General features: G+C 38.6%; 1 protein-coding gene across 2 annotated transcripts in view; it reads left to right on the top strand.

The window, feature by feature from the left end:
• The window catches only part of cnnm1 (cyclin and CBS domain divalent metal cation transport mediator 1), a 113,683-nt gene that overhangs the window by 35,992 nt on the left and 61,148 nt on the right, over positions 1 to 16,543 (top strand). For both annotated transcript variants that reach the window (XM_072557117.1, XM_072557118.1), the window contains exons 4-5: positions 2,845 to 3,014; positions 5,025 to 5,124. In XM_072557117.1, the coding sequence (XP_072413218.1) occupies positions 2,845 to 3,014; positions 5,025 to 5,124 (270 nt within the window). The remainder of the gene's footprint in view (positions 1 to 2,844; positions 3,015 to 5,024; positions 5,125 to 16,543) is intronic.

Consider the following 16,543-nt stretch of genomic DNA (forward strand, 5'->3'; position numbering starts at 1 on the left):
TGTGAGTCCTCATGCATAAATCACAAAAAGTGGAGTTCAGCAGGTAATAGGGAAAGCAAATGGACTGTTAGCCTTAACTTTTAAGGAAGTGGAGTCAAAAAATAGGGAGGTGTTGATTTTGGTGGAGGAGTAGTGTTTGTGATCACAGTTGTCTAATATACGCAGTCAACAATTTGTAGTAATTTTCTGGCTGTTTCTTGGAGTTTGCTAAGATTCAGAAGTTTAGATATGCATTAGTTAATTAGATAAAAAGAAGTGACAATCATGGCGATTTTCTGTGGTTCACCGATATCAGGGTGCAGTCAGATTGTTGGCATGGACAGTGTCAGTCATCTTGTAAAGGCAGCATCCTGCTCTTGATCAAAAGTGTTAGGAAACTCATCCCTGAGTTTACCACCTCCTCCTCTTCTGGTCCACCTTCTATTGAGTCTAGACAGCTTTCTGAGGACAGTGCTCTGCCGCAGAGCACTTAGAATCATACAGTCTGAAAAGAGGCTACTCAACCCATCAAATCTGCACCGACCTTCCAGACAGCATCCTAACAAGACCCAGCTCCTTCAGCATATCCCTACTATGCCACGTTTACTATGGCTAATTCACTGAATGTACACTTCCCTGGACACAGTGGGACAATTCAGCATGGCCACCTTTGGACTGTGGGAGGAAACCACACAGACACAGATATTGTGCGAACTCCACAGCCCAAGGCTGGAATTGAACGTGGGCCTCTGGTAGTGAGAGGCAGCGGTGCAAACCATTGTGCCACCATACCACCCCAAATAGCAGCATTTTTTGATGTATCCTATTTATAGGGGGTGATAACTTATGTTGTGTTAATCAATTGTCTGAATCCTTTTGGCCAGTGACCACAGGACAGCTACTCATGATGTTGAATGATCATTGTCCCACTTGTTCTCCTTTATGAGAGAGTCTAGGACCAGTTCATAGTCTCAGAGTAAGGGGTCACCCATTAAAACACTGTTAACAAAGAATTATTTTCCTGTCAGGGTAATGATTACTGGAACTGTTACTGCAGAGGGCTTTTGAGCCTGGGTTGTTAAGTATATTCAAGGTTGAGATTTTTATTCAGAGAGAGTGAATGAATGTGGGGAAAGGCATGATCTCATTGAATGGCAGAGCAGACTCGATGGACCAATGACCTACTTCTGTTCCTTATGGACTACATGCAACTGAAAACTTTAAAACTGCAAAGTGAACAGTAAAATCATGTGGTGATCTACACGAAGTAGGAGCAGCAATAGGCATTTGGCCCAAAAGCTACCCTATTATTCAGTAAGATCAAAGTTGTTCTGCTTGTGACCTTAACTCCACTTTCCTACCTGCCAAGAAAATTCAGAAGACAGCCATCAGAGAGAAGCAATTTCTTGTTATCTCAGGAGAAATGGGAGGCCAATTATTTTTAAGCCATGTCTTCAGTTCTTCATTGTTTTATGAGGGAAAGCATTCTCTCAGGATCTAACCAAGAAACTCTTTCAGATTCTTGTATGTTTCAACAGGATCACCTTATTCTTCTAAACTTCACTGAGTAACAGACCCAAATTGCTAATCTTTCCTTCTAATACACCCCCTTCCCCGCAGGAGTTAGCCTAGTATAGTTTCCAAGTTATGACTTTTTTTAAGAGGCCAAAATTGCATTCAATGGGAGTACACTTTTGAATGACCTTTGCAATTAAGACAAGACTTTTATGCTTCATCCTCTTTAAAACAAAAGTCAGCATTCGATTTTCCTTCCTAATTACCTGCTGTACATGCACACCATCTTTTTCTGATTTTTTTTGTTAAGCGGATGCTTATATCACTGTACATCTCAGTATTCTGTAGTCTCTCTCCACATAAATAATATGTTGTTTCTATAATCTTTCTGAAAAAATGGACAACTTCACATTTCTCACATACTTCCATCTGCCAAATGTTTAATCACTGACTCGATTTCATTTTGCAGACTCCTGTATCATCTTGACAACATGGCTTCCTTCCTATTTTTGTACTGTTGCACCTTTGTCATTAATATTGATTACAGTATAAATAATTGAGACCCCAGCACTGACCATTGTTGCAATCCAAAGTTACAGCTTGCCAAGTTGAAAGTAGCCCATTCATCCTGGCTTTCTCTTTCCAATTATTTAGTCAACCCGCTATTCATACCACCATATCATCCCAGACACGGTGAGCTCTTGTTTTGTGTGGTAAGCTGTTAGATGGATTCTTGTAGCATGTTTCAGAGATCTAAAAACACTGCATCTATTGTTGCCCTTTTATTTACCCTCCTTGCTGATCTTTCAGAGAATCTAATAAGATCAAAGTATTTTCCCTTTAAAGACAAGTGTAATGATCTTGGTCAGGTTACCCTCCCACATTCAGTTTTCAAAATTCACTTTACTTGAAGCTCATTTAGAATTTATTTAAATATGGTGTATAAATTCAAATCTGTATCACTCAACCTAATTATGTACTGTCTTTTGTTGTTTTTCTCTCCTTCTGCATTTTGTAACCCTTCAAATTAGAAAATAATTTTTACTGATTACAAAGGTGTGCTAATGTTATAAAGTTTTGAATTTGCTTTCGTGAAAGAAACTGTAGTCTGTTGATAAAGAAATGACAATATCTCATTATTTAAAAAAAAACAAGACTACAGATCATTTGAATTAAATTAATTCAAGACTGGAGTAGACTGCACGCTGAAGACAAAACATTGTGAACTGGGGGGATTTCGGTAAGAATAGGCACTTTTTTAATTGGAATGCAAAGGCAAAGTGATATCACTATGAAAGATATTTCAAGATCGCATTATTAAACGCAACTAATCTTTTTTTTCTTGAATAGAGGTGGAACCTTTTAAAAGCACATATATATCAGACAAGATTCTGCTAAGGCTTCTCAAACATCCTAACGTCATCTGGGAATTAAAGTATGATTGGCACAACAAACAGTCCCTCGACCACTATCTTTACCAACGGAATAAACCTGTTGATTATTTTGTACTTATCTTACAGGTATGTCACTATCTAAATTCCGTATTGTTACATCATTGAGATTATGGAGCACTCTTGCCTTTTGCTATACTGAGGGAGATGGTCATGTAGTTATAATGTGACTGGACTTGTAATACAGAGGTCCAAGATAATGGGAATGTGAGTTCAAATCTCACCATTTATTAATAAATGGTCACCATACTAAGTATCATCTAATTCAACAATGTTGACCTGCAGGGAAGGAAATCTGCTGTTCTTATTTGGTCTAACTTACATGTGACTCCAGACAGTGTGGTTGTCCTCTGAATTGGCCTGGCAAACTATTTAGTTCAATTAGAAATGGGCAGTAAATGCTGCCCTTCCCAGCGAAAATATCCACATCCCATTAAAGAATTAATAAAAGCAAAAGTATGTCTTTCATATATTGTAAAGCATCCCATTTGACCCACTGATCCTGTTTATTCGGTTAAATTGTAAACTCTAAAAGACTCTTACATTAACTTAATGTATTTAATTTCCTTTATAACAGCAGAAGAGGTAAGAGCCAAAGTAGGTCATTCAGCCCATTGAGTCTGCTCTACCATTTAATGAGATCATGGTTGATCTAATTATCCTCAGCTACACTTTCCTCCCTTTACCCTATAATTCTTAATTCCTTTATTGATTAAAATGCTGTCTATCTCAGAGAAAGCTCCTCCAGGAAGTGATTATTCACAGCTTTCTAAGTCTGAAACATCCTCCTCAAAATAATGTTTCCGAGATGCCAGTCGAAATATTGTAGTTGGGATATTCAATCCTAACTTCTTGTGTGATAAACAGTGTCAATGTGAGTTCCTAGTAATCAATTGTAGTTCTAAAATATGTTTATTGCCAACAACACTATCTGCCTTTCTTGGTTTATTAATGTTTATGGGTTATTGTATATTGGTAGCCATCTTATGCTGCTGCATTTGTATACCCAGATGCAAGTGTGTTTAAATGTGAATGGTCTCACAGTCAATTTCATAACATTCTCAATCAGCATCCATATATCGACGTTTGTTAGGATTGGAGGTGGGATAGTGATTAGGCATAGAATGACTGATGAATTCCACTGGCTGAGTCATGAACCCAATTATGCCAATTTTAATTTTCTGTCAGCTGTGGTTAGATAATCCACTACAAAGTCAAGCAGAGTCTCCCAGTATGTACACAGAGTGATGCCTTTAGGCAATTACTTATTGAAAAATCTCTGCAAATAATATTGTTTAACAAATGGAAAATTACTATGTTCAAATTGTTCATTAAATGTGCATATTATGCTCCTATACTTATAGAGTGTACTGGTGCTACAATTGTCAAAATGTCAATTTAGAAAAATACTGTTGGAAAAGAGCAAACTTTATAAGGCCACAGTGCTAACAGGAAACCAAAAGTCAGGTGCTTGAATGTGTCTGAACATAATCCAGTGAAATCACTCTTGATTATAATTTCCTTTGCTTCTGATCTGTGTTTCTTTTTCTGGTTCCTTGGCTAATATTTCAACTTCAAATAACTTTCTGTATTGGCAGCTGCTTCCTATCTGACTTTCAGATCAGAAAATAAACAATTTATAGGGTGTTAAGCCCACAGAGCTCACTTCTTCCTGATAGTCTTAAACTCTGAATCTCCTTGCTATTCATAAATGTGTCATATCTTGCAGTATCAGGAAAGCTCATTGTATGTCTCACTTTCCAGCAGCTAGACTGTGAATGTGACTGATTGCTGACAAGAGAAATGTAGGAGATTTCAGAATGGCATTATTTGATTTGGCACCTGCAAATGACCTACTTGATGATCATGTGAGGAGGTGAGAATGGAAAACTAAGCACTTTACTGAGGAAATAGAATTGAATCTGAACAAGCCATATAGGAATCCAAAATTAGTGGACTTCAAAGGTGTGAGTGAGATAATTAAAATTAGCCATAAGATTGATACAATGACTGCTATTCGCAGTGCTTGATAATGTGTGACTTATAATTCTGACTTCATGCAATGATTATTTCATATAGGGAAAGGTGGAAGTTGAAATAAGCAAAGAAGGCTTGAAATTTGAAAATGGAGCATTCACTTATTACGGTGTACCTGCACTCTTACCTGTGGCTTCTACAGGTAAAATTTCTCTCATAATGTCACGTAGTTTTTAGAACATTTATGTTAAATTGTCCGTAGGAGTTGGTGGTAGATTCTGTAGCTTCAAATCAGCATTCACAATGATCAATAATTTTGCTTGGCTCACTTGTGTTGCATTTTAAGGGAATATTTAGTATTTTAGTGCCAATATTTCACAAAATTGAAAGTAGATTCTGCAGTAGTTTTACAACTTTTGAATATTGTTTCTTGTGTTTATTAAAGAGTTTAGTTTTGGTGGCAGTGACAGGGATGACATATGGTGACAGGATTGAATTTTCTACTGCCTCTGTGCTTGTCAATAATACACGCAGCTGATTGAGGCTTCTTGAAGTCTCCATCAGCAGTTTGTTTTATTAATTTTTAACAAAAATGACTAGTACAAGATACATTTGACAGCTTCATTCAGCTGATGTGTTCAATGTGAAAGCAGGCCAGCCTTCGCTATTATGTTTTTCTTCTATTTGTATCCTATGGTTTGAACATCTGTTTGCATTGCAAAGTGTGATCTTGATTGGTTGTAGTCATAAAAATAAATTAGCCTTTAAATGTCACACAGGAAATTGGCCGCAAGATCGAGACATTTTTATGCTTTACATTGATAATTTAAACTGTGATGAAGGTTTATAAGATATTGTTATTTTGGAACTTGGGTTAAAGAGGTGAATGGTTTTTGATTCTTTTGGTTGACTTTTTTTTAAGCATCGGATAATTCTTTTTTGAATTGGGTCAAAACAGCATTTCTGAGAAATCATGCAACTTAATCTCCTGGCGGAATATTGCTGATGTATTTACTAAGTTGTATATTTGCAATCCGATGGAAGAGAGATAAGAGGCCAGAAGCTAGTACAGTTCAGAACAAAAGATTTAAACCAGCAGATATACTGGTTTACAGCCTCAAAGTAACTGAAAAATGCCCTCTATTTCCTTTTGAGTTCAGTGTTAAAAGTCAATGAATTCATCTCTGACTGTGTGCCTCGTGAGAGGTGGAGAGAATTGCATCTGGTAAAACAAATGATGATGGACATTGCAGATTAGAAATTAAAACCATAAATGCCGGAGAAACTCAGCAGGTCTGGCAATATTTGTTGAGAGAAAACAGAGTTAATAGTTCAAGTCCAGTGAGAGTGAGAAATATACATTGGCACCCCATATCAGTATATTCAGTGAGTGACCACCACAGTAACCAAACTGCAAAACTATCAAGTCAGGCTTCACTCTTTTATCTGACCTATCCACTCTTACCATCAGCAGGAATCATAATTATACAAGTGTAATGACAAAGGTTTTGCGCATTTCTTAATATGGACTTATTTTCCATGTTAAGGATGGTGTAGGTGGTGTGAACTACACATTTTAGATGCTTCAAATTGCTTGTACTGATGAAAGCCTCTCATAATGAAGAGGTTCCATATAAAGCTGCAATGCAGTTGCTTCACAACAGTAGTCCTCATTTTGAAACTTTTAATTCCATCTTTCAGTATTTTATGAAAAGGTAAACCAACATCATCTTATTAAAAATCAATAAACATAACAGCAACATATAAACCCAGATCTGTCGCAACTGCCAAACTCTCTGCATGACTTCACCTCTTCCTGCAAGAATATCCCTAGTTCCAAACGTTTGTCTGCCTTTCCAGCCTTGGTTTCAGGATAACATGGAAAATTAGAGAGAAATGTGAGGGTCAGAAATGTTGAGTCAATAATGCAGAGATATAAGAAATAAATGCCGTATACAGAGTCAGGTATCTCTCAGGACATGGTCTCAAAGTGAAGAAGGAGTTGCCCCCTGTTATCCTCTGGTAGAAATTGTCAAAAACAGCAAAGGGCAGAAACTTAGTGCTAGTTAGTTGCTAGCTAGATTATAATTACCTACGTTCAAATGGGCTGGAATTTTTAAGGCTTTCCTCTCAATCCTGAAAATATGACACTTTCTCCCATATTTAAAGTTTCTGAGATACTTATTGATAACAATATCCACTTGCAAAACGTTTGGCCTGGGTCACTATTTACCCTAGCAAAACTGAGTTTGTCTTTTTATGAAGTCTATTATACCTCATTGACCTCTTTTTGTGTGAGTACCTTTGAACTTTTGTTTTTCTATGTGTGTCCTCTTTTCTGAAGATGACCTACTATGGGTGTAGGTTTGCTCACTGAGCTGGAAGATTCATTTTCAGACATTTCGTCACCATACTAGGTAACATCAGTGAGCTTCCAGATGAATCACTGGAGGGGTGGCCTGCTTTCTATTTGTGTTTGGGTTTCCTTGGGTTGGTGATGTAATTTCCTGTGGTGATGTAATTTCCTATGGTAATGTCATTTCCTGTTCTTCTTCTTGGGGGTTAGTAAATGGGATTCAAGTCAATATGTTTGTTGATAGAGTTCCGGTTGAAATGCAATGCTTCTAGGAATTCTCGTGTGTGTCTCTGTTTGGCTTGTTCTAGGATGGATGTGTTGTCCCAGTCGAAGTGGTGTCTTTCCTCATCTGTATGTAAGGATACTCGTGAGAGTGAGTCATGTCTTTTTGTGACTAGTTGAGGAATGAAGAAGGCCTTATGCCCAAAACGTCGATTCTCCTGTTCCTTTGATGCTGCCTGACCTGCTGCGCTTTTCCAGCAACACATTTTTAAGCACTGGGTTTCTCTTGTCTAACTCACTTGTTTCCTCTTCAAAGAATTCTAACAGGTTTGTCAGGCACAGCCTCCACTGACTAAATCCATGCTGACTTGTTCTATTTCGACCTTGCACTTCCAAGAATTTAAAAATCTCATCCTTAATGATGGTTTCTAGAATTTTACCTACAACCGAAATTAGGCTAATCGGCCCATAATTTTCCATCCTTTGTCAGATTCTTTCTTGAACAAAAGGGGTACAACAGCCATTTTCCAATCATCTGGGACTTTCCCTGACTCCAGTGATTTTTGAAAGATTACAACCAATACCTCTGCTATTTCTTCAGCTACCTCCCTCAGAATTCTAGGATGTAGCCCATCTGGGCCAGGAGATTTCTCAATTTTTAGATTTTTTAGCTCTATTGGGCTCTGCTTCCAGTTGATTTTCGTCGGTTCCTCTCTCATGCCCCTGTAATTACCTTTATTTAACTATAACACCATTGCATCCGATTTTGCCTTCTCTCTTTCAAACTGCAGACTGAATTCTACCATAATTATTACTTCTGACCTGCCCATTGCATGACTTATCACGTCTGCTGTGGTTCTATACCTTAAGAAGTGAATGGAGTCCAGTGGTTTCCTTTTCCAAGTTTTATTTTTGCCTATTGGAGCCAACATGATGTGTTGCTTTCAGTCCTTTGCTTTGCTTACCACCTAGAGTTAGGCCTGCCAAAGACTCATTGGAATGCCTACAACAGTTTGGACTCTTAGTCACCATAGTTGACACATTTAAGTCACCATAGATACGTCTCTCCATTAATCTGCGCAGATCATTTGTCACTTTATGTACAGATTCCCCAAGATACTGTATCTTTCTGTTAAATCGTGCTTTTCCAAGAATTTTATGAGCTTGAGAATGTCTTTGAATGTTTTTGCAGCTTCTTTTATTCTTGCAATAACATAATTCACGATGCTCCCCTTTACAAACAGCAGTGCATTATTCAGCTTCTGACTTGGAATCCAGTTTCTCGGGCAGCATGGTGGTTAGCACTGCCACCTCACTGCACCAGAGACCCAAGTTCGATTCCAGACTCTGGTGACTGTCCGTGTGGAGTTTGCACATTCTTTCCATGTCTGCTTGGGTTTCCTCGGGGTGCTGTGGTTTCCTACAACAGTCACAAAAGATGTGCAGGTTAGATGAATTAGCTATGCTAAATTGCCCATAGTGTTCAGGGATGTGTAGGCTAGGTGCATTAGTCAGGGATAAATGTAATAATGGTAGGGGACTGGGTCTGGGTGGGTTACTCTTTGGAGGGTCGGTGTGGACTTTTTGGGCCAAAGGGCCTGTTTCCACACTGTAGGGATTTTATCATAGAAGTAATTTTATACCTTAAGAATTGTTGTCTTCAGGATGTCCAATTTTGAGTTGTGTTTGGCCCATCTCTGAAACTACATCTTCCTAACAATACCATTTCTGGTGTCATGACATCCTAATGTAATTAGATATTTTATCATCTTTAAAGTTTTCTTTTTGGAATGCAGAGGGCTGGGCTAATGGTAAAATTCTTGGCAGTGTAGTTGAACAGAGATATCTTGGTGTCCAGGTACATTAATACCTGAAAGTTGCCACCCAGGTTGATAGGGTTGTTAAGAAGGTATATGGTGTGTTGGTGTTTATTGGTAGAGGGGTTGAGTTTCAGAGCCATGAGGTCATGCTTCAGCTGTACAAGACTCTCTGGTAAGGCTGCATCTGGAGTATTGCATGCAGTTCTGGTCACCGCATTGTAGGAAGGATGTGGAAGCTTTGGAAAGGGTTCGGAGGAGATTTACTAGGATGTTGCCTGGTATGGAAGGAAGGTCTTACAAGGAAAGGCTGAGGGAACTGAGGCTGTTTTCATTGGAGAGAAGAAGGTTGAGAGGTGACTTAATCGAGATGTAGGAGATAATCAGAGGGTTAAATAGGGTGGACAGTGAGAGCCTTTTTCCTTGGATGGTGAAGGCTAACACGAGAGGACATAGCTTTAAATTGAGGAGTGGTAGGTTTAGGACAGATATCTGGAGTAGTTTCTTTACTCAGAGTTGTAGGGGCGTGGAACAGCCTGGCTGCAACAGTGTTACCGACGTTAAGGGCATTTAAATAAGGCATTCGACATATATATGGTTAGCAATGGGACCGTGTAGGTTAGATCGGCATCTGAAGAGTGCAGCAGTCAGTTGTCATTGTATGTCTCTTGCACAATGCCAGGGCATGCCATGATGCAGAGTACTACAGCATACAGGTGGCAGCATACATAACATTGCAGCTGTGTGCTGCTGACCAATCTGCCATCTTAAAAATCCTGTCCTATCTTGCAAACTGTCTTCAACTTCACTTCATTTTGGAACATTCTAAAGAAATTAATGTACTTTTTGTGATACTCTAAAGGTTGTGATGTGCTGTTATTTCAGACTGTTTTGTATTGTTCCTTATACATTTCAATTCAATACTTTTATTAATTGAAGTCTGTAAAAGCTTCTTGTCATTAATTCAAAAGTAACATGTGCATGCTGGAAATCTAGTATTGAGTTTAATGGATGTTTTTTGATTTGAAACATTAATACAGTTTCCCTCTGCACAGATCAATATATCTGCTGCATTTTCTGATTGCGCCAACTTTGGAATAATAGTCTTATGAACATTATGCATAAAATCCTAAGTAGAAATTATTACCTGGGACCTCCACTGCCCATAGCATAGCTTCAGTAAATGAAAAGTGACACTCTCTTTGGAGAAAAAACTGAAGTTGAGATAGAGTGCAGTTTAAAAAGATCAATCATATGTTAAATTCAAATAATGTTATTAATATTCCAGTGTTCTCTTTATAAAATAAAGAAAAGCGGTGAGCTTAGTATGATAGTCTTCTTCTGACTATGCCTTTTCAATGTAGGGCAAAACCTATTATTGCCATGAACCCAGTACCTGTTGTATGAATGTATTTATTTCCTGCAGATCCATCAGAATGCGCTGTTAGAGTATTAATTTTTTATGGGGGAGGGAGGTAGGAGTCAAGACAAAACTTACAAATTCTGACATGATTGATAACTGTGGATGGATGAATAATGGTAGGCGACAGAACCCCATGTGAATGGCTCGGTGAACAGGATAATTTTATTTAGTGTCTCCTAAGGAGCAACAGATCAAAAAGAACTGCTCATAGTTAGGTGCATTTTCTCTGCAAACCTAAGTTGTCTTGAGAAACTTTAACTTGGTACGGACTGCTACATATTCTTCCATTAACTAACTGACTGTAGAGGAGGGAATCAAGAATTCACATTCTCCTCACGTAAGCTGTCAGAATGGAAAGTGGTACCATAGCATGTGACTTAATTATCATCCCTCACTCATATGAAATACTTTAATGATTTCCTTTACTAGCTTATGAGTTTATCCAGCAAAAAAAAAGAACAATTCAGACGAGGAAAGCTCCAGGTCTGATTCCCAGTCAATGCTTTGTAAGCTGATCTCATCCAGTGCAATACTTGGGTCACTGCTATTAGCCGCAGCACAATGAGTTAGGAGAGAGTAATCATTGAGGCATTTTGCTCTTAATCATACGAGGTCTGGATTGGTCTCAGCTGTGATGTCTACTGTAACTAAATAGCCTGCTGATGCTCTAAGTCCAACCTTAGACATCAATAACGACAAGATGGGCAAATTACCAGAAAGTGACTGACACTTTTGAAACCATTTTCGGGGAAGAAATCAATGTCTTGAAGAGAAATTTGGAAACATAACCATTTGACATGGTGCAGAATGATATTCCATAATGTCTAAATGTTCTATGTTATTTGACTCCTCCCCAGTAGAGAAACTGTATAGGATGCAGTATATGTAATGTGGCATTCTTTATTACTTTTTCCGTGACTCTCAATGTTGGTTAAGTCTAGTTATAAATAGCTCAAGTAGCAGCTGTATCCTTTTTGCATCAAAGTCATCAGAGATAGTGAGGGCTGTGTGGCATAGTGATAGCATCCCTCACTCTGAGCCAAAAGGTCTGTGTTCAAGATCCATCTGTTTTATTGGTTCACAGGTTGAAGGCATCGCTGGCTTGGCAAGCATTTATTGCCCTTCCCTAATTGCCCAGAGGGCAGTTAAAAGTCAACCACATTGCTGTGTGTGTAGAGTCACATGTAGGCCAGACTAGGTAAGGATAGCAGTTTCCTTCCCTAACCTGATGGTGAACCAGATGGGTTTTTCCCAACAATCAACAATGGATTCATGGTCATCATTAGACTCTTAATTCCAGAATTTTTTTATTGAATTCAAAGTTCACCATCTGCCGTGATGTGATTTGAACCTGGGTCCCCACAGGGACTAAAAAAGGTTCAACGTGCTAATTATAGGAGTGTGATTTAGTATTCAGGCAGTTTTCCCTCTCCTACTCCTCTCTCTCCCAAACCGTGAGGTTTTGCTACAGCTGTACAAGTCCCTAGTGAGACAACACTTGGAATATTGTGTCCAGTACTGGTCACCCTACTATAGAAAAGATACAGAGGCTTTGGAGAGGGTGCAAAGAAGGTTTACCAGGATGCTGCCTGGACTGGAGGGCTTGCCTTATGATGAAAGGCTGTATAAGCTCGGACTTTTCTCCCTGGAGAGAAGGAGGAAGAGAGGAGACCTGATCGAAGTATACAAGATAATGAGAGGAATAGATAGAGTCAACAGCCAGAGACTTTTCCCCAGGGCAGGATTGATTGGTACGAGGAGTCGTAGTTTCAACACATTAGCAGCAAGGTATAGAGGAGACTTCAGAAGTAGGTTCTTTATGCAGAGAGTTGTGAATGCATGCCAGCTGTGGTGGTGGAAGCAGAGTCATTGGGGACATTTAAGTGACTGCTGGACATGCACATGGATTGCAGTGAGTTGAGGGATGCATAGGTTATCATATTTTACTTTAGGATTAAACATCGGCACAACATCATGGGCTTGTTCTGTGCTGTACTTTTCTATATTCTACACTATGCCCTTCCAGTTAATGTGAACTCTTCTTTGCTGACCTTACAGCTCCCTGATTGTCCTTCTCTTGAACCCTCATTGTGAATGAGAGCTTTATGGGTGAGCAGCAGAGACAGAGCAGCTTTGACTTGCGGCAGGTAATTCACGATCCTGGGGGTTGGTAGTGAGAGGGTGTGCCAGGCAGAAACCGTGAACTGAAGAAGGAAAAATTAGAGGAAAGGTTATGGATCAACATTATCTGTGAACCAGAGATTTTACAGAAAGAGAGTGTCAAAATGTTTGGTACTGGAAAAGCACAACCAGTCAGGCAGCATCCAAGGAGCAGGAGAGTCAACATTTCAAGCATAAGCTCTTCATCAGGAACAGTGCATCTGCAACAATGAGCAAATGCAGCCATAATATTGAGGGGAGCTAAATGACAATTTACCGGTTAATCTACTATTAATTTCAGAAACTGAGAAGTAAAAAACTGGTTTAAAAAGTTATCATCGAAAATAAAGCAGAATCTTTTCTGACTCATCATATGTGATCAGAAGGTAGACTAAGCTGATGGATAACTTGTTTATTTTAACAATTGAAAGTAAAGACATTCCTGATGAAGAGCTTATGCTTGAAACATCGATTCTCCTGTTCCTCGGTTGCTTGTTTGAACAGCTGTGAGTTTCCACACCACGCTTTTTGACTCTGATCTCCAACATCTGCATTCCACTCCCAGGTAGAGAGAGAGTCAGGACAGTTGAGACCAAACCAAAATGATGCTGCTTGGATCACCTGGGGTGAAATGACTGTAAACTAACCTTGCGATGCTAACCATGAACACAGGCTGTATTTACCAAATTATGTTAAAGTAGAACAACTTAAAATTGACTCTTACTGTAATTTTCCCATGGCATTGAAATTGCCAGTTCCATGCTGTCAAACTGTAGTAATCTGGTAGCTCTTGTGTGATTTGACGATGTATGACCACTTAAGACTGTTCTTAACACTGTTAACATGACTGTTAATATGAATGTCATCACAATCTGCCGAATTTATTGATGCATTTCCCTTCTGTCTTGAAATTGTGTCAAATTAGAAAAGAATTGGACTAGTGCCTGAGGAGATGTCTCTTTATCTTTCCTTATTTTCTTCCCCCTCCACATTCCCACTAAGGCAACCACAAGTTTGACTTTTCCCACGTTCCATCCAAATTTGCATTTTCCTGCTGTTGAATTTTTTTTTATTTGAGATTGAGAATTTAACCAAGGTGCAATCTCTTGATATTACCACAGCTGTTATAACTCATTGTCTCCTGTACAGTTTGCGCACTGTCTTTACTTTCAATTGTTAAAATAAACAATTTATCCATCAGCTTAATCTGCCTTCTGATCACACATGATGAGTCAGAAAAGGTTCTGCTTTATTTTCGATGATAACTTTTTAAACCAGTTTTTTACTTCTCAGTTTCTGAAATTAATAGTAGATTAACCGGTAAATTGTCATTTAGGCGCCCCCCACCCCGCCCGCCCAGTATTATGGCTGCGTTTGCTCATTGTTGCAGATGCACTGTTCCTGATGAAGCGCTTATGCTCGAAATATCAACTCTCCTGCTCCTCGGATGCTGCCTGACTGGCTGTGCTTTTCCAGCACCACACTCTTTGACTCAGATGCAGAGTTAGACAAACTGATGAAGCAAATATTTTCCGACCAGGATGTATGAAAATAAATTGGCATAGAGTTGTAATTGAACTAAAGAATGTTTCGTAAAAACAGCCCAAATCAAATTTTTAAACTTGCTACTTCAACAAAGATTGATAGACTGATTTAAATGCATTAATTCCTTTCATTCAGTAACAAGTGGATATTTTGATGAAGCCTTTATCCAGCTGTATCACACTGTATGCTAATCACATGTATTTTTGTGACAAACGTGAACACCAGAAAATCAATTAAAGATAATTATAAAATAAGAACATTATATATATTATGGACATGTAATGCACAGGAGAGCCAGCAGTTTTTGAATCTATATAATGATAATTAATTGAAAGTGAAGTGCCTCAAACAGCCTCAAGGGCAAGATAAAGCATGTTTTTGTTCTCTTAAAGTATCTTGTTAAATTGCCTTCCGTCTTGATTGCACATGCTGTAGCTGTGGCATGTCATAAGACAGAGGAGCAGAAATTAGGCCATTAAACCCATTGAGTCTGCTCCTCCTCTCGATAATGGCTGATAAATTTCTCATCCCCATTCTCACACTTCCTCTCCATAACCCTTCATCCCCTAAATACTCAAGAACCTATCAATCTCAGTCTTAAATATATTCAATGGCCTGGCCCCCACAGCCTTCTGTGGTGATGAATCCCATAGATTCACCACTCTGGCTTAAGAAATTTCTCCTTATTTCTGTTCTAAAAGGTCTTATGTTTACTCAAAGGCTATGCCATTGGGTTCTAGTCTCCTACCAATGGAAACATCTTCCCAATATCTACTCTGTCCAGGCCATTCAGTATTCGGTATGTTTCAATTAAATCCCTCATCATCCTTCTGAACTGCATTGAGTGTCAACCCATCTCGGTGAATGATCAGTGTTCCATCATACCCCTAAAGAGCCTTCTATATTAAGCAATTTTGACATTATGGGAAGTAAATCTTTCATTGCAACATACAGTATCTGTCCAGGACTTATACAATGCTCTTAGATATAGATGATCCAGTATTCTTCTCATTAGTTGTGAGCCTTAAGATATCAGTCATCATTTGTCAATCAGTCAAACTAATGTTGAGTCTAATGGCAATCATCCATTGTTTGTGATTAAATGCAACTTCAAGCAAGGGCAAATGTATCCGTTAAACTCCAACATCCAAGTTTTGACATTGATTTCATCCATTCTAATATGTTTTATCTGTTTTGGCACTTTATTTCTGAGTCTTTCAGACTGATTGCTTACAGAGATACATTTTACTTTCAAATCTTCACCTACCCTTGCTGCAAACTGTCACATTTCTGATCTTGTAATGAGAGTAATACTGTTAATGAAGCAATTGAAGATGATTGAGCTGAAATTAAGCTTTAACATCAATGTTTAATAACTATAGCCATCTTCCTCAGCATGTGTTATGGCACCAGCTCTATTTAATTTAATAAACTAAAGCTAAACAAATTCAATTAACTCCCTATTGCTAAGGATAGGTGGGATAGCTTCCTGAAAAGTAATTGCTCTAAAAACATTACACTGATTATGACAACTGGCAAACTTCCAAAATTGAAATCAATTAAGAAAAAAATGATTTTTAACAAGCCTGTTGTTAGTTATTTCAGTCGGAGTTGAACATTGGAAATGAAACTTTGCCTTTTCTGGGAGTGGGCCTTTTCGGTTGTGTGTATAAGAGGCCTTTTGTAATACCGGACAATTATGACACTTTTATATCCATCATTAAAATGTGGTTTCTGTGAAGCTGTCAAATTGGGCTGTTGTCCTTTGCAGTTCTTTCCAAACTTTTCCCAACTGTCACCACCATTTCAAGGTTTGAAAACTGATGTGACTTCTTATTAAGACCCGAGAGGACAGTTGCTTTGGGTGGGGATAGACATCTGTTGAGAGTGAGAGTAAAACTTTTGTAGCTAAGTCACAGCTCCACAACAACCATTGTAACAACCTCAGAGCTACTGATCCCACTTGGAGTCCCAATACCTGCATTGTTGGAAAGTTCTGTGCAAAAGTCTAAAATGAGAAAGGTAGTTAATCTGTCTTCCTGCATTGAAAGGTTTAGAAGAAGAAAAAATATATTTGGAGGTGTGAGTGCTGTACACA

This window comes from Chiloscyllium punctatum, chromosome 38 (genome assembly GCF_047496795.1).
Source record: "Chiloscyllium punctatum isolate Juve2018m chromosome 38, sChiPun1.3, whole genome shotgun sequence".
Classification (NCBI taxonomy): Eukaryota; Metazoa; Chordata; class Chondrichthyes; order Orectolobiformes; family Hemiscylliidae; genus Chiloscyllium; species Chiloscyllium punctatum.